We start from the raw sequence: 17,826 nt of genomic DNA on the forward strand, positions 1-17,826 counted from the left end.
TCAGAGTGAATTTATTGGAACACGACTTATAACAATAGAAACGAATGGATCATGGGTGATAAGATGGAAAACGGGGAATTGGATGAGGGTTCAGTGGAGGAAGACGGGGGTTTGACGATAACTGTACCGTCCTCTCGGACGGGGGAGATTTTATACTCCCAGTGACGGGGCGGGGCATACAAAGAGATGGAGAGATGGAAAACCAGTGAAGAGAAATAGGGGAGAAACAACATGGTTGATTGGATTGGAAGGAATGCACTTTGTCAACTGAATCTAAGTGGGATTAAAGTGCAGATGAGCAATGGTTTAGGAATTTAGGAAAAAGGGTACGGAATCGCGTCCAAATATTTAGATTTTATATTATGAAACAAAATAGTCCAATCAGCATCAAATTGGATGCTCAACTTTTTAACAACAATTATGTGACCCGAGAGGACTGGGATATAATATCTGGGAGCAATAGGATGCAAGGAGATTCACATTATTGGAGTATATAATATAAAACATATCCAGACGAGCGGACAGCGTTGGCCACGTTTTCTTTCGATACATCACGTAATTTATCATCGGAGCAGCGCAGCCAGCCATCGTTGTCGAGCGATTTCTTTGTGTAGGCAACGTGATGTCCTTTGTTCGGCGAACTTCCGAGGTGACATACAACCGAAACCAGTGTATATCTTCTAGGAGGCGCATCGCCTCTCTGAAAAAAAGTTGTAGTTTACGTAACAATCACTTTTAGTCGTACCATATTATCCTTTTCGTGCAGCTCTCCGTGCATTAAACGCTCATTATTGTTTCCTTTTTGCGATGTCATTGTCGACTTCATTGAAGTATTCTTTTTCAATGAGATTGTGGACTCATAATGCATATGTGTATTTTTCAAATATAATGCTCCTTGTCTTGGTGGACACGTATTTTGTGGAGAATGAGGCATCCATCCACTATCTCCAAGATAAGTCATTATTGCAACGTTCAGCATATTGGCCATAGCAAAAATTTCACAAGTTGATGCCCAAACTCCTTCACGCATTACGTTGTCAACGTACTTTTCGTATATCTCATCATGACAGTACTTTTTGAACTTTGGTTCATTCTTCTTGAGATGTTTGCCGACTGCTTCGCGGAAGATCATATGATGCGATTCCACTCCGGTAAGCCACCACGAAACTGCACGATAGAAGCAATTCCCGTCGGCTTCGATTTTTCGTGTAACTCCAGGAAGCTGATACTGGGACATTTCTGATATATGCGCAACCCTTTCTCTCTTGAAATGACACCTGAAATAAATATAATACATTTAATGAAAAGAAGATTTCTTTTATACGAACCGCTTTTGGTTTACACCATTTGCGAAGCCCATTCCAACAAGAGTGTTATCAAAATCCGCCATATTCGAGAAAACATCGAAAAATAACTGTTTCCGAGCTGTTACATCTTCTTGCACCACTTCTTCATCGGCTCCAATATGCAAACGGGAATTATTCGAATGAGCATCGTTCTTGTTCAACTCAGAGCACTCCACTGGCATAAAGTTTCTTAACGAAGTGGCATCGAGTTCGAATGTCGGTTCCACCCGGCAGTTTTTATTTTTCATTGAAAAACGACTTCCTCGTCCCTCCAGCTCATATCTTTTCAAGGTGACAACCAAACATCTGGAAAATGTTATTTAATTAAAAACAACTCAAACAGTAAGCTCCTACTCTGGGAATGTTGAGATCCTTTCGCAAACGAAGATATGTTGTGGTTGCAAATGGAGCACTCTTTCTCAATTGAAGACCATTTTAGCTCCGATGAAACCAAGTTTTGTACCGAACAGCCATTCCTGTAAATTAAAAAAACTTGGTCAAACGTCGCAATATCTTTCTAGATACTGTATTTATCTTCAAATCTAATACTTTTCCAGAATATAAATATTAATGGGTTAAATGGGCAGAACTTATACTAACATCACAGAAACCTAAGTCATTTCGTGAATCGGCGTTCAGCTCCTTGTTGTGGCATCTTTGGCACACATACAGTGTCTCCACGTCAATTTTGAAGACTTTTGCTGGATTCAGTGGGCTCTCAAAATCATCGATCATCACTGCATTCTCCAAAACGACTTTCATTACATCATCAACAGCTCCGATTAGAGTTAGGAAAAACTCGTGAGCATCATGTTGGTCATCATTATTGAATCCTTCGTGGATCTTCCCAACATTCCGACGATATTGGAGCAATTTCTTGAAAGAAAAAAAATGATTTGAAAGAACTATTTTGAAAGAAAAAACTCACAGATGTACTAAGTTTCATGACCTCGTTCGGCTCATTCAAGTGACCCCCTAATTGTAAGCAGCTGACGATCTTCAAGAAGTTTCTAAGAACAATGTTGTTGTTCTTGATATCACATGGTTGCGTTTGATTGATGTTGAGGGAGTTATCAAGGAATCGAATTTTGTACCGGACCATACGATATAGGTTCTCACAGCGAACAACCATCGGACCACATGATGACATGGCTTGCAAAGTTGAGTTATAGTAACACGAGTTCCCGGTGTTAACTAATCTGAAATTTGAATTAACAAAAAAGACTAGCAAATCTGCGATTTGCCAGGCTTCGCAGTGGGGTGTGGCGTAGATTGTAAAAGTGCAAAATTTCTAGTGCTATTCAGTATTTGAACCAAAATATAATGGTGTTTTCAAGTGTGAAAAATAACGACAAATGCAACATTTCACTTTTTGGAAAGACGTGAATGCTCAAAACTTCTCTGCCGGGTGTCTCACTAGCGGGCGGTCGTGTGTTTTTTCCTCTCCTCTCGTCGTTGTAAATTATCGATTCGATAGTTATGACGAAGAATAAAAACCAGGCCAAAAAACGCAAGCAGGGATCCGCAGACAGCGCAGACAGCTCAATGGCAACTAATCCGGTAGAAGAAGAAATGGTACCTCTTTCTGAGTTCCTCAAGCTCAAGGAGTCTTTCAACGCGATGAGTGCAAGAATGGACAAAATCCTGTCTCTGGTGGAATACATTATTCCACTGAAGACCCATTCGCACTCAGAGCTTGATATTCCAATCTCTTCTGAAAGCGTCGCCAACCTTTCCGACTCATCTTCTTCGTCACTCTCTTCTCTCAACTATTCAAAACATCCTACTCGTTGAACAGTATTGCTCGTGAGCAGCAAGCAATGAAAGATAAGGAGACACGTGCAGTTCTTGAATTATTACCGGATGACAAAGATGACAAAAACCAGGACGAGAAAACCTTGGCTATTATTAAAAGGTGGCTTCTCTGTACGAATTCAATCCACCTATTTCAGTATTCCGTCACCAGTGCAAATCAGTAATGCGTCCCCTCAAAATCCAATTTGACACCAAAACCGACAGAAACGCGTTCATCAAAATCTACAACAAGGTCATTAAGAAAGAAGAATTTTCGGATCTCACCAGAAAACCTAGAGCCAGAAGAGACTTGACGTTTGATGAGCTGGAAACTCTGCGTGCTAGCCGGAAATTTATATACGATGAGAATGTGAAAGCGAAAGAAAGCAGAATCCGGTAACTCTTTTTTTCCCAAAAATTCCTTTAAAAATCATTCTCCCAAATGTAGTGTTCTCCCAAATATTAATATTTTTTTTGCCAATGTTCGTGGTGCTTCTAGTCTTTCCAAACTGCATATGCTATTTGACTTCTTCCTGTCTTCTAATTTTGATTGTCTCTGCCTAACCGAAACGCATTTCAACAGTAGCCTTACTGATAGTCTTCTCTACTCTAAGAATTTTTCTTGTATTAGATTTGACAGAGATCCTGACATGCATTCTAAATCCAGCGGCGGCGGCGTAGCTATTTTCTATAAATCATCAATTACGCTAACACAAATCGACATCAATATGCCACACCATTATCCACTTCACAGAGCTGAGGTTCTAATGTGCCTATTACACAGTGACACTTTAAGCAGTCCAATTACCCTTACCGTTGTATATAGACCCCCTGATCTGAATGTCGTTGAAAGCTCGGCACTGATCCACCAACTTGACACTTATCTACCCTCGACCCGTTCTATTTGTGTTGGGGATTTCAACTATCCCTACGTTGACTGGTCACTTCCCAACCATCAGTTTGCCGCATTTCTGTATTCCAAAAACCTTTCACAACTAGTCACCTTCCCCACCAGAATTTCCTCTAGCTCTAGCACAATACTTGATTTAGTTATCACATCCAACGACATCCCCATTGCTGGCCCCAACCCGGAAACGCCCATTCTTAATTCCGATCACCATGCGGTATCCCTCTCAATTCTGGTAGACTATACAGCACATACATACAAGCCTCCTGCAGCTCCACGTCTTAATTTCAGAAAATGTGACTTTACCTCCCTAAATCACCACTTGGCCAGTATAGACTGGATTAATTTGTTCCAGCTTAACCCTTCAATCACGGAAAAATACGAGGTCTTTCTTGATGTTGTAGATAAACTAATAGAAACCCATTGTCCCTTAACAAAAACATCATCTACCTATCGCCCCCCAAATATTTTGAAAAGAATACGGAATGCCCGCAAAACCCTAAGTAAGTGTCAAAATTCCCCTGTTGCTAAATGTGCACTGATTAAAAAAATTAAAATTCTCATGCGCAAGCATAGAAACATTCTAAGATCCAATGATAAAGCAATAAGCATTGGTAAAGATTACTCAGCTATTAGGAAACTTATCAAAAGTAGAACTGCAAAATCCAATGCAATTCCACCTATTTTGTTTAATAACCGAACGTGCATATCAGATTTGGAAAAATGTGATATTTTTACAAAAATATTTCTGGAGAATTACTCCCCCTCCGTTCCTCCTTCACCCCACACGGACATTCCAAAAACAACTGATAATAATGAGATTTATCCTGAAGACATTTTCCAGCCATTTATTGTTGAAAGTGTTCTGAAAAAACTTCCTCCTAAGCTCGGGTTTTCACTCCACCATCTCAACTTTTATATGCTCAAAAAATGTGCGACACCGCTCGCGTTACCCCTCTCTATTATTTACTCCCAGTCATTGAAAGAATCAACCATTCCCTCCATTTGGAAGCATGCCACTGTCATTCCTATACCCAAAAAAGGCAACCCCTCAAATCCATCTAACTATCGTCCAATTAGCTTAACTGATACTATTGCTAGAGTAATGGAGAAAATTATTTCACACCGAATCAAGTCTGAATACGGTCACCTCATATCCAAACATCAACACACACGGGTTCCTAAATTTTAGGAGCTGCAAGCCCTCACTCGATCTTCTTCTCTTTATCATTCTATACTCCATGAACACAAACGTCTGGATATTATATTTTTCGATTTCTGCAAAGCTTTTGATAAAGTCTCTCATGACATACTTATTTCTAAAATCAAATCTCTTCGCATCAACCCCGTCTTTTGCAATTGGATATCCTGTTTTCTAAGCAATCGCACTTTCTCAGTCAAAATCAATTCCACAGTTTCCGCTAATGCCCTCCCCATTCCTTCTGGGGTGCCCCAAGGAACAGTTACAGGTCCCCTTCTCTTTATATTGTTTTTGAACGACCTACTCCTATCCATACCCCCTTCTATTCAATTTTCTTGTTTTGCTGATGATGTGAAAATATTCAGTCACGATCCAATTGAACTTCAAAGCACAATTGATCTCATTGTAGATTGGTCCTTGAAAAATCAGTTGCCGCTTGCTCCCACCAAAACGGCCCTACTCCACATAGGAACTCAAAACCCTAGGCATAATTTCAATATTGACTCCCTACCCATCGTCCCCAGTTCCTCTGTTAGAGACCTCGGGCTTATCACCGACGATAAATTGTCATTCAAATCGCATATCAATAGAACCTCTTCCCTGACACTTCTTAGGGCAAAACAGATCCTAAAATCCTTCCCCTCTGGCTCCATTAAATTCTATGTGAACCTGTTTAAAACGTATGTCTCACCAATTCTTGACTATGGGTCCCACATTTACTCCCCTCCCCCTCATTCAAAACTGTCAGGTGCATTAGAATCCGCTCTCAAATACTACTCAAGAATAATACTACAACGTAACAATATACAATACAAAGTATCGGAAACATCACATAGAAACACCTCATTAGTTTATTCACTTTCATATAAAAACCGCCTAAGCATTCTCAACATGGCCACAGCCCGCTCAACACGCTTAAAATCACAGCTTATTCTCTTGTATAAAATTATAACAAGCGCTGTACATTTCCCAGATGCAAAAAGATTTATTATGCATGTCAGATCTCAACGTCGGCCGATGCTCCTTTCTCTAGTCAATCCAAAGTCCAAAGGTTTCTTTTCTATTGTCGTTCCCCTCTGGAACAGTATAGTTCACAATGTAGCAACATTCCTTTCCCCCTCCCAGTTTATGAACCTCATAAACCAACAAATCTCATTCTTTTAAATTTCTCGTTGATTTATCCTCTTCTGTCAAATAGTATTTAGTTTTTTCATACTTAAGATGGACTCTGACGGGTCTTTCTTATTTTTATGTGTTATTCGATTCTTCCCCGTTGATCTTCTATGTACTACTTTTTGTTACTATTTATCTAATTTTCGAATAAACAAACAAACATCGAATTTTGTACCGGACCATACGATATAGGTTCTCACAGCGAACAACCATCGGACCACATGATGACATGGCTTGCAAAGTTGAGTTATAGTAACACGAGTTCGCGGTGTTAACTAATCTGAAATTTGAATTAACAAAAAAGACTAGCAAATCTGCGATTTGCCAAGCTTCGCAGTGGGGTGTGGCGTAGATTGTAAAAGTGCAAAATTTCTAGTGCTATTCAGTATTTGAACCAAAATATAATGGTGTTTTCAAGTGTGAAAAATAACGACAAATGCAACATTTCACTTTTTGGAAAGACGTGAATGCTCAAAACTTCTGTAAATGTGCTGAAGTTTGTCAAGACAGGGCAAATTTAATTTAATATTAAATTTAGAAATACGATTTCCGCTTTTCAAATTGCGCTTAACGGATGTCGAAAAATTCTTCGTGTATTCGGGCCTGCGGCCCTCAACCTAATTTTTTAGGCTCGGTATAAGCTCAACAGTTGTCCAACGCTTCTATGTGTATTCGGGCCTGCGGCCCTCAACCTAATTTTTTAGGCTCGGTATAAGCTTAACAGTTGTCCAACGCTTCTATGTATATTCGGGCCTGCGGCCCTTAAACTGATTTTTTGGTCTCTGAGAAGCTTAATAGCTTAATAAGCTTAATAGCTTAATAAGCATAAGCTTAATAGCTTAGCTTAATAGCTTAGCTTAATAAGCATAAGCTTAATAGTTGTAACGTAAATCCGATCAAGATTGCTGAATTTCAGATTTTTAAGTGCATTATTTTTAATTTAACTTTTGTAACAAGGAAAGAAACAAAAAATCGAAACAAAAACGAGCTAGAACAAGAAATATCACGGGGTTGCAATGGTGAAAAAAATTAATCAACAATTTTTTTTAGAAAATTTAAAACTGCAAATCCTTGAGTCGCTGTCTGGTCTCCTCATTTTCAGCTGCATCTTCTGCTCCAGCACATCCACATCCTCCACCACCACCACCACTTCCACAGCCACCCTCCTTATTCAATTCATCCGCTTCTACCGTAACCTTCTTTGATTTTTTCGATTTTCTGACTCCCAAGTCGGTGTTTCCAGTGTTGAGACCCTCGATGAGTAGACACGCTTTGCACAGCTTTTGGCTCGTCATGTAACCACACCTGGAAATAAATTATGGGATTTTTCTTTGGAAACTTATTTTTTGCGCCTTATTGTTCAAAAAATTCGATTTTCCCAAAAACATTTTGAAAACCTAAATTTTTCAACAAACGATTTACAAAAATCTTTTTTTCAAAGAAACGGGCAAGCGAGAAAATAAGAAATGAAAATTTCGATTTTTGACAAAAAAAAAGGTTTTCAGGATTGTTGGTTGAGGCTCACAATTTTGGTTGAGGCTCTCTATTTTGGTTGAGGCTCACAGTTTTGGTTGAGGCTCAGGATTTTTGGTTGAGGCTCTCTATTATGGTTGAGGCTCTCTATTTTGGTTGAGGCTCTCTATTTTGGTTGAGGCTCTTTATTTTGGTTGAGGCTCTTTATTTTGGTTGAGGCTCACAGTTTTGGTTGAGGCTCTCTATTTTGGTTGAGGCTCTCTATTTTGGTTGAGGCGCTCGATTTTGGTTGAGGCTCTCAGAATTTTTGGGTGAGGATTGGATAAAAAATTGAAGCGATATTCAGAAAAAAAATTGGTTTTAATTTTTTTTAAATATAAGTTTTCAATGCTAAATTTCAAATTTGTCTTTTTTTTTTATTTGAATTTTTCTTGAAATTTGAAATTCATTGAATTTTTTTTTAATACATACATTCAGAAACATTAAAATTCAGATATTTTTTAGATTTTTCAGCCAAAAAAACTCAAATTCAAATTTAATTTATTTTTACCTCTCACAAATTTTCAACGTCGGCATTTCGACCTCCTTCTTCACGGAAACCTTCTCTCCACTCCGAATCAAGTCAAGAATCGCCCTCGGATGAACTTTCTCAAGATCCCGAACATATTTCCTCGCATATCCTCGATAGGCATTCGGTGCGTAGATACATTCCGTATAGAAATATTCCAATTGATTTGTTCTCGCATACATCACAATATCCCTTTCAAAACAGTATTTCAGAGGTTTGGCACGTGGCAAATCACCTTCCTCTCCGGTGACAATATTCGTGCACCGCTCCAGCCGAGCAATATCACCACGGAGCACATTCATGAGTAAGGTCTCTGCCATATCATCTGCATTATGTCCTGTAACAAGTTTGGTGGCTCCGATTTTAAAGGCTCCTCGATCTAGAGCCTGTCTTCTGAATACTCCACAAAATGTGCAATTATTCTTTTTCCCGATTTTCGCCACGATATCGTCCATAGTCCAACCGTACAGGTCACGATAGCTAAGAATTGTCAGTGGGAGCCCATATTCTACACGATTCTTCTCCACGGCAAGCAGGGAATCGTCTCGATAGCCTTTGATGCCTTCGTCGATTGAGAGAAGCTGAAGATCGAGCCCGTAGTCGTGTCGGTCGTTGAGAGTTTTCATGACGTATGCCAGGACGGTGGAGTCTTTTCCGCCGGATGCTCCGATTGCAACACGTTCTCCTCGCTGGAATTTTATTGGAAGGGTGGCATCGAAATTTTATAAAAAAGATTATTATACTTTTTCAGGCAAAATCGAAAAATCGACAAAAAAATGTTCCGAAAAAGCCATAAAATTTTTGGTTGAGGCTAAGGATTTTTGGTTCAGGCTCAGGATTTTTGGTTGAGGCTCTCTGGTTTTTGGTTTTTTTTTTAAATTTTTTTCGTTAAAACTTCTTGAACATTCACCCGAATTTCACAAGTTTTCTAAAAAGTTCTTTAAAAACTTATTCGCGGGAAAATTATTTAGATTTTATTGCTTTTTTGTTGATTTTCAACCGAAATGTCCAAGTTTTTTTTTTTGAAAATTTGATTTAAAAAAATCATTAATAGGTGAAAATATCAAATTTCCGACATTTTCACACAGATTTTCAGTTGGATTTTTTCCAATTTCATGATCTTTTCTATCAAATCCCAGTACCTTGAACAGTTTATTGTTCACAATCGCCTCGTGCACATCGTCCTCGAAATTCCTGCTGAAACAGGGTCCACACAGCTGTGCTCCGTCCTTGGCTTTTCGGATTTTCGCTGGATTGGAACATCCGGATCCGGATTGGCACGGTGGGGGTCCTCGGCGTTTTTCCATCTGAATTACTCTGAAAATTCATTATATTTTCTGAAAATTTGTTGAAAAAGAGGTATAAAAATAGATTTAAAAACACGGAATTTCAGAGAAAAATCGCAAAATTAAGCGGATTTTTATTATAAAAATTGGGGGAGATTTTTACTGCAATAATATAAATATCAATTTGTATGTGATAAAAGTGAGAATAAATTGTATAAATCGAGTTATTTACAAGCTCTTGGATGGAGATCTTATGGAGTTCCAGGAGCCCGGACGGCAAGAGCTCCGAGCAAGAATGGGCAATTCTCGTTGAAAACGTTCACTTGTGGTGTGAACTCGGCGAGCAGTTTTAGGGCGAATTCGCAGAATGGGAAGATGTAGAGAATGCCGCCGGGTACGGTTACAACGCCTGAAAATATTGAATTTGTAGGTGAAACTTTTTTCTGAAATTTTAGGGCGTTTTAAGGGAATTGGAAAATAAATCTAGCCTAAAATTTAGAAAACTTAGGAATTTTTAAGGTTTTTCTATACTTTTACCGTATTATTTTTATTTTAATGCATTAAAAATGTAGAGTGTGCTTCTTTTTTGAAATTAAATTAAAAATTGTATATTTTCAGATAATTTTCACTTTTTTTTCAAAATAAAATTATACATTTTTTATATGAAAAAATATTTTTTAATGTTTTTCTGTATGAATTTTTTTCAAATAAAAAAAAATCAAATTTACCTGCAGCTTCTTTATTAGTGAAATAATTAACAAGAGGTTGAAGATCTGAGAGTTCCTTTTTTCCAGTAATTACTCCGAGACTGAGCTCTTTGGAGCTACATGATGCCAGCTTGTCGAAGAGCAGATTTTGAGACGAAAGGCTCAATCTGAAACACTTTTTAAAATTGCTTTTACTAGTTAAACGTTGTTTTCTTTTCAGCCATTTTAGATGTATGCCTCTTAATAAAAAGAATTTCAAAAAACGGAATGTTCATTTTTCATTAAACTTTTTTTTAATGTGAGGCTCTCGATTTTGGTTGAGGCTCACAATTTTGGTTGAGGCTCAAAATTTTGGTTGAGGCTAACAATTTTGGTTGAGGCAAAAAATTTTGGTTGAGGCTAAAAATTTTGGTTGAGGCTAAAAATTTTGGTTGAGGCTAACAATTTTGGTTGAGGCTCTCGATGTTGGTTGAGGCTCGCGATGTTGGTTGAGGCTTTGATTTTGGTTGAGGCTCTCAGGAATTTTTGGGTGAGGCTCTCAGGATTTTGGTTGAGGCTCTCGTTTTGGGTGAGGCTCAGGATTTTGGTTGAGGCTCTAGATTTTCTTTTTTTTTTGCTCTAGATTTTTTTTTTTTTTTTGGGGGGGGGGGGGGGGGGGGGCAGATAGCTCAGTCGGTAGTGGTGGCCGCTAGCAGTCTGGAGGTCACGAGTTCAAGCCCGGCCTCACCCCCTAGGTTCACCCAGCCTCTATTGGGAAGTGGAGCAATCCACGACTGGATTATCGGCCACAGTCCCCGGCTAGGACGTGGCTTAAATTACAGCCCAGAGGGATCACCACCAGGCAGTGTACCTGAATCCCAGATCCGCAGTGCATAGCACTTGAAGAACGGATCGTCCTTTAATCCTTTAATCCTTTTTTAAAGGCTAAAAATTTTGGTTGAGGCTAACAATTTTGGTTGAGGCTAACAATTTTGGTTGAGGCTAAAAATTTTGGTTGAGGCTAAAAATTTTGGTTGAGGCTAACAATTTTGGTTGAGGCTCTCGATGTTGGTTGAGGCTCTCGATGTTGGTTGAGGCTTTAATTTTGGTTGAGGCTCTCAGGAATTTTTGGGTGAGGCTCTTAGGATTTTGGTTGAGGCTCTCGTTTTGGGTGAGGCTCAGGATTTTGGTTGAGGCTCTAGATTTTGGTTGAGGCTCACAATTTTGGGTGAGGCTCTCGATTTTCCGTTTAAATTCATTGTTTCATTCGTATTATTTATGAAAAAAAATTAAGATTTCGATTTTTCCAGATTTGAGTGAAATTTACATCATCCTAACCTTTGCGTAATTAGCAATCTCAACGGAACATCATCCTCATCTCGGAGCAGCTTAACTGGCAGTCTTTCTGCTCCATAAACTCTATAGAATTTCACAGGATAATCAGTCTTTTTCAGAGCCATTTTTCCACTCCAAGTAGCCGCATAGGCCTCCTCCAGCTCTGCAAAATTCCTAACAACATCCTTTGGTGATCCTGGCGGAGTTCTGACAGCGCTGGCTCCGACGGGCGATTTAGAGGCTCTGCGTTTTCGCATAAATTGCTGTTTTTCGGGTTGCGCCGTCAAATCTTTGGCGTAATCCACCATAATCGGATGATTTCCCTTCGAAATACACGCTCCACGGAGGCTCCGGCATGCTTCTTGAGATGTGTGAGTGTTCTCGTAGACAACGTAGGCGTACGGTTGTCCGTGATCGTAGTCAATGTTCTCTACGAAGCCGAACTCGCCGAAAGCTTTCTGAAGGATCTCCTTATCGCACCAGGAGCCGAGGCCACCGACGAAGAGCCGGCGGGAGACTTGGCTTTTACCGTAGCCGATCTTCATACGGGAACCGCCTGCACGAATCGGGCGGTCTTGTTCTTCGGCTTTTGCTTGGATTGCTTGATCGACGGTCTGAAAGAATTTTTTAACTTATAAATGTTGAGTGAGGCTAAAAATTGGTAGAGGTTCAGGATTTTGAGTGAGGCTAAAAATTGGTTGAGGCTCAGGATTTTGAGTGAGGCTAGGGCGAGTTCTTGTTAAAATTCTATGAAGCCGCGAAAAAAATTCGGTCACGAACCTGAAACATGACAAAAGCGTATGCGGCGTCCGTATTGATTGGCGTCTTTATATCGACTTCTTCCACTTTCCCGTGCTCCTCAAAAACGTGACGAATCTCTCGTTCCTTCACATCCGACGGCATATTTCCGACGAAAAGCGTCCTCGTCGCCTCGTCGTCGTCCTGTTTTAGCCGCCACGTGGATGGTTCCTTAGTCGGGCGGCCCCGATTCCCGCTTCCACTTCCGCCTTCTCGTTTACTGTCGGCTCCGTGTTGAGCTCGATTAAATCGATCCGGAATGTATTTGCCCTCCTGATCACGTAGAATTCCAGCTGGATCACATTGAACACGCTTGCCGAGCACTGATTTTAGACGGTCCATTAAGGTGTATCTGACCTTCCGAGCACAATCATTTCTCTCGAAATTCACGTAGGCTAGGCGTTCGTCTTCTTCCGGGTTTTTGACCACTTTTATCTGAAAAAATTGGTATAAAATTGCGGAAATCTCAGGATTTTTTGGTTGAGGCTCAGGATTTTTTGGTTGAGGCTCTCTGGATTTTTGGTTGAGGCTTTCTGGATTTTTAGTTGAGGCTCTCTGGATTTTTGGTTGAGGCTCTCAGGATTTTTGGTTGAGGCTTTCTGGATTTTTGGGTGAGGCTCTCTGGATTTTTGGTTGAGGCTCAGGATTTTTGGTTGAGGCTTTCTGGTTTTTTGGTTGAGGCTCTCTGGATTTTTGGTTGAGGCTCTCAGGATTTTTGGTTGAGGCTTTCTGGATTTTTGGGTGAGGCTCTCTGGATTTTTGGTTGAGGCTCAGGATTTTTGGTTGAGGCTTTCTGGATTTTTGGTTGAGGCTCTCTGGATTTTTGGTTGAGGCTCTCAGGATTTTTGGTTGAGGCTTTCTGGATTTTTGGGTGAGGCTCTCTGGATTTTTGGTTGAGGCTCAGGATTTTTGGTTGAGGCTTTCTAGATTTTTGGGGCTTAGGATTTTTATATATATTTTTTGGACTTTTGAAGAATTTATTAACTTTTTAGCAACATTTATAGAAATCTAAGAAAAATGATTGCTTTTTTAATCGATTTTCGAAATATTAAAATCAAAAATTGGTTCAATTTCAGGAACATTTAGGAATTTCAGATTTCAATTTTCAAGTTATTTTTACAAAAAAAGTCGATTTTTTGCTGCTTTTACCTCAAACGGAGCATATTTCTTGAGCTCTTGTGTCAGATATTGCTTGATTTGTTCCCGTTCCAGACGGTCATCGAAGCCGGAAATTCGAAGATTCAGGTAGACTTCTGGTGAGTGGCTTCCGAAGCGTTCCCTGAACAAAATAGAGAAAATTATGATTTTTTTATTGGTTTTTTGTGATTTTTTTCGGCAATTTTTTCTTCAAAAAGCTCCTTACCGATAATAACTGGAAAGTCCGTTGCAATTCGGTCGGTATTGAGGTCTACCGCGTTCTTCTGCCATTTTTCGCTGAAGAAATTCGAATTTAATTCGTTTTCGAGAAGAATCGGCATTTTTAGTTAAATTTCTTAGTGATTCAGGTGTAGAATGAAACGAATAAAAGAAGCAATAATAAGACACAGAAAAAGTAGAGAGTAAGCTAGAAATAAGATTGACTAAACACTGAGTTTTTGCTGAAAAAGCCGATTTTTCTCAAAATTACAGCTGGAATAGAACAGACAGTACAATAGAAATAGAGTTTTAATATGAATTTTAATATTAAAGAATCTGAAAATATATTTAAACACCAGAAATTTGTGTAAATCGATGAATTTGTAGAGCTCGTGAGCTAATCAATTATTTGCCAGCGATGTGTGCATTCTGACGTGACGGTGTACGTTCGCGGTGGTTGCGTACTTTAAATTGTTGACCGTACTCGGTACTCGGCGATGCACTGCGCATTCTAGGAAATCGATTTTCTTCTATTTTTTGATTTTTAAATCGAAATTTCTAAAATAATTCATGGTTTTCTGTCAATTTCAGATTTAAAATTGACAATTTTCAATTAAAATATCAAATTTCATTCTAAAAATCCACTAGAAACGAGGCTCCACGATTCCGGCGCTCTCTGTTTATTTTGCACGTTTCCAAAGGGCGCTTCGAGCTTTTCCCAGTGTTTTATTGAATTTTATGTGTTCTCGTCCCATTTTCTCAGTTAAATCATGCATTAAAATTATGAAACTGCATTGATTACCTCTTTTTTCCCGGAAAAATCGTATTTCGTTAATTAAAAAAAGTCGATAAGGCTCAATTAAATAAATCTATTTTCAGGATGGTTGCCGCTTCTGCCACCCGTAACATGCTCCATCAATATGGCCGTCGCGCCATCGGCATCTCGTTGATCGCCTCCGTCGGCGCCACCGCCGCCTTCTTCTTCGGATACGTTCAGCCAAGACACGAGAAATACGAACGCTTCTTCGCGTATGTATTTTCAACTTTTTCATAAAATGTTGGTTGAAATTAACCGCGAAATTAGTGAAAAGAGCGAATGTTTGACATCCAGAATTCGTAAAAAATATGGAATTCAGTATAAATTTGCGATCCGTGGTGCCAAAATCGAAGAAAATCGCTAATTTTTCCGGATTTTCACTTTAACAAGTCTCGAAATCAGTTTTTTTATTGGGAAATTTATCGTTTTTGCTGATATTTCACTCAGGATGACCACTAGAAGCTTGTGAACCTCTGACACGATTTTTTGTCGATTTACGGAGCTCAATTTTATACTAAATTTTAGCTACATTTCGTCTAATTTTGCCTGATACTGGTCCAAAATGGAGAATTTCAGTTCTAATAGGAAACAAAAAATTAAAATACACACTTTTCCTCAAGGAGTACACGAGCAATTGACAAAAAATTAAAAAAAAAACAATTTACGTTCAAAATCGTGAATTTTATGTCATTTTCCCCCTGAAAATTCAATTTTTCTTTCAGCAACTACGATCCATACACCAGAATGAAGGAGATCTGTGCCGCGAACAAGGGATACATGCACACATGCCCACAGGAGCTCGCCAAGCTCTACGAGGAGAAGGGCAAGACTGTTGCCGATTTGTAGACGCCCACGCCTCGAATCTTGTGTGTGTTCTTGTACTATTTTGTTAGTCAATTTCTTATTCTCTTCGAAATGTTGCGATATTCTTAAATAGCTTGGTTTGTTCCGAATAAAAATGTTCGTAATCCGTTTCTTCGATGAGAGCCGAGGTCTCGGTTTCTCTGCACTCTCCCCTGACAACTACAGACTCTAATTGGCACGCCGGACACCTTTTTTCTCGTCTACCATGTGTTCTGCTGCTTTTGCAAAAATATATGGATTTCTTGAGCATTTAATCGCCGAGAAATCGATTTCCCCGTGGATTTTCACGATTTTGTGTCTGCGGAAACAATTTCCCTGGAGTTTGAATTTCGTGGAGCCAGATTCGCAAAAATTTTTAGTATCTAGCTTTTTGAACAAAGTTTTATGATAATTTAGGGTCTCGCCACGCTGATTACGCATCAGAATACTAAAAATTTGAATATAAAAAATTTCGGTGAATTCGAATCCACGTGAGCTATTTTCCAGGGTTTTTGATTCCACGGATATGAATTCCTGAAGATTTTCGTTTTTTGTGGTTTTTCAGCTGATTTTTTAGAAAATTTAAGATCTCGGTAAGAAAAATATTCCGCTGAAAAAAACGTCAAAAAATATAGAAAACTCGCAAAGCCGGATGGAAGCGAAGACCCCGAAAAATGGTTTCCGTGGATCCGGATTTGCCGAATTTTCTTTATTATTGAGGTGTTTAAGCGGAATTATGGAAGATTTAAAATTTTATCAAGAACTTTTTGCACAGAGACCCCTTGTTTCCGAAAATTCGACTGAAAACGTCAGAAAACTCCGCAAATCTGGATCCACGGGACCGAAGTTTCCGAAAAATTGTTTCCGCGGGTCCGGATTCGCAGTTTTTTTTTTCTATTTTTGCATTTTTCGTACCGAGACCCCACATTCACAAAAATTTAGCTGATCGAGCATGTTACCCCAAAAATTGAGTATATTCAGGATGTGAAACGCGCTCTATCGATAACCTGCAGTGTACTCCACGAGGACTAGGGGTTTCAGAGCAAATATTCACAAATTTATGCAATTTGAACAAAAAAAAGCAATCATAAACTCGAAAATCGGAAAATAACCTGAAATTCGGCCAGGTCAGCAATCGCGCCCCACCGCAAAAGAGAACAGTACCCCAAAATCAGATATCCCGCCAAAACTACAAGAAAAAATTAACTGTGTCCACCACCACCACCACCTAATTGTCTCCCGCGAATCACTTTTCTCCCCCCCCCCCCCCCCACCTCAACCTCCTCACCGCCCGCCCGGTGGCCTCCAAAACAGTCTGCGTCTCTTCGCTCTCCACTCTCTCGTCTCGTGCCACACACCACCCCGCCACGCTCTGAAAAAAAGTTATCGAACTGAAAATCGTCATTTTTCTATTTCTTTTCATAATTTTTCTGCCCGCCGGGGTGGGGTTTCTGACAGTTTTCCACGTGGCGGCACAGCTCAACAATAATCGATTTTTCAGTTGTTTCAAAAAACTAATTTTTTTTTCCTTGGTTTCTCTAATTCTCTCATAGCTGGTAATCTCTCGTCAGGTGTCCTCACCTAACTATTAATTATCGATTATCTTTTTATTCGAAATTTCAACAACAAAAAAATGCATCACAAGTTACTAGTTACTAGGTAACCTACTACTTATATTTTAGATTTTTTTCAAGTTTTTTTTTATTTTTTAGTTTGAAAAACGCTTTCTTTCAAAGTTTTCTCCCTTTGAAATTTGGTTTTTGGTCCGTGTCCGAGAAGAGAAAAAACTCGGCCACCAATTTTTTTTCGCGGCCACATATTTTTCTTACGGCTGTCCGAGGCTCTAAAAGTCAATTTTCAAATAGATATAGACTAAAAAAATCAAAACTAGAGAAAACTCGGCCACCGATTTTTTTTCAGGCCATGTGGAATTTTACACCACTCCCTTTTTTCTGAGAAATCAAGAAAACTCGGCCACCGATTTTTTGCAATTTTTTTCGGTCACCATTCCCAAATTCGCAAAATTTTCAAACGAAAATCGGCTATAAAAATCCTTTAAAAATAATTTTGGCCTAAAAAAAGAAGGTAGAGAAAACTCGGCCACTGACTTTATTTCGCGGCCACGTTTGGCGATGACATTTTTCAAAGAAATTTCACATATTTTTTTCCGAACTTCCACAATTTTGGTCACGTGGCCTCGAATGGGGAATCCTCGGCCACCGATTTTTTTTCGCTTTCAAGGT

At 39.3% G+C, this 17,826-nt stretch overlaps 3 protein-coding genes, 1 non-coding gene and 2 pseudogenes across 7 annotated transcripts; 3 read left to right on the top strand and 3 right to left on the bottom strand.

Annotated features, from left to right (window-relative positions):
• Positions 1-479: 479 nt before the first annotated feature.
• On the bottom strand, positions 480-6,701 carry duo-2 (annotated as a pseudogene). The gene is made up of 7 exons: positions 6,583-6,701; positions 2,275-2,545; positions 1,947-2,222; positions 1,701-1,822; positions 1,329-1,652; positions 746-1,277; positions 480-700 (listed from the first exon to the last, which is right to left on the bottom strand). Coding segments are annotated over exons 1-7 (1,865 nt in total).
• On the top strand, positions 3,593-6,412 carry F29C4.3 (annotated as a pseudogene). Its single transcript has one exon. A coding segment is annotated over exon 1 (2,820 nt).
• Positions 6,702-7,340: 639 nt separating the features above from the next.
• Positions 7,341-9,779, bottom strand: tut-1 (Cytoplasmic tRNA 2-thiolation protein 1). Its single transcript, NM_067464.5, has 3 exons — positions 9,605-9,779; positions 8,445-9,151; positions 7,341-7,726 (listed from the first exon to the last, which is right to left on the bottom strand). Exons 1-3 carry the CDS (start codon positions 9,767-9,769, stop codon positions 7,477-7,479), a joined length of 1,122 nt encoding a protein of 373 aa, NP_499865.1. The 5' UTR covers positions 9,770-9,779; the 3' UTR covers positions 7,341-7,476.
• An 89-nt stretch (positions 9,780-9,868) lies between these two features.
• grld-1 (RRM domain-containing protein) lies at positions 9,869-14,003 on the bottom strand. Of its 2 annotated transcripts, none has more exons than NM_171237.8 (6): positions 13,931-14,001; positions 13,717-13,846; positions 12,550-13,002; positions 11,773-12,383; positions 10,477-10,622; positions 9,869-10,157 (listed from the first exon to the last, which is right to left on the bottom strand). In NM_171237.8, exons 1-6 carry the CDS (start codon positions 13,993-13,995, stop codon positions 10,000-10,002), a joined length of 1,563 nt encoding a protein of 520 aa, NP_741283.1. In that variant the 5' UTR covers positions 13,996-14,001; the 3' UTR covers positions 9,869-9,999. The 2 variants fall into 2 exon arrangements, with proteins under 2 accessions (NP_741283.1, NP_741284.1); NM_171238.5 differs by having other exon boundaries at positions 9,870-10,157; positions 10,477-10,630; positions 13,931-14,003.
• A 331-nt stretch (positions 14,004-14,334) lies between these two features.
• Positions 14,335-14,463, top strand: F29C4.9. Its single transcript, NR_052856.1, has one exon. It is a non-coding gene; the product is annotated as an Unclassified non-coding RNA F29C4.9 (non-coding RNA).
• A 339-nt stretch (positions 14,464-14,802) lies between these two features.
• cox-6C (Mitochondrial cytochrome c oxidase subunit VIc/VIIs domain-containing protein) lies at positions 14,803-15,712 on the top strand. Its single transcript, NM_067466.7, has 2 exons — positions 14,803-14,952; positions 15,463-15,712. The coding sequence occupies exons 1-2, from the start codon at positions 14,804-14,806 to the stop codon at positions 15,584-15,586; spliced, it is 273 nt and encodes a 90-aa protein (NP_499867.1). The 5' UTR covers position 14,803; the 3' UTR covers positions 15,587-15,712.
• Positions 15,713-17,826: the final 2,114 nt, after the last annotated feature.

This window comes from Caenorhabditis elegans, chromosome IV, assembly GCF_000002985.6.
Source record: "Caenorhabditis elegans chromosome IV".
In the NCBI taxonomy this organism is placed as follows: Eukaryota; Metazoa; Nematoda; class Chromadorea; order Rhabditida; family Rhabditidae; genus Caenorhabditis; species Caenorhabditis elegans.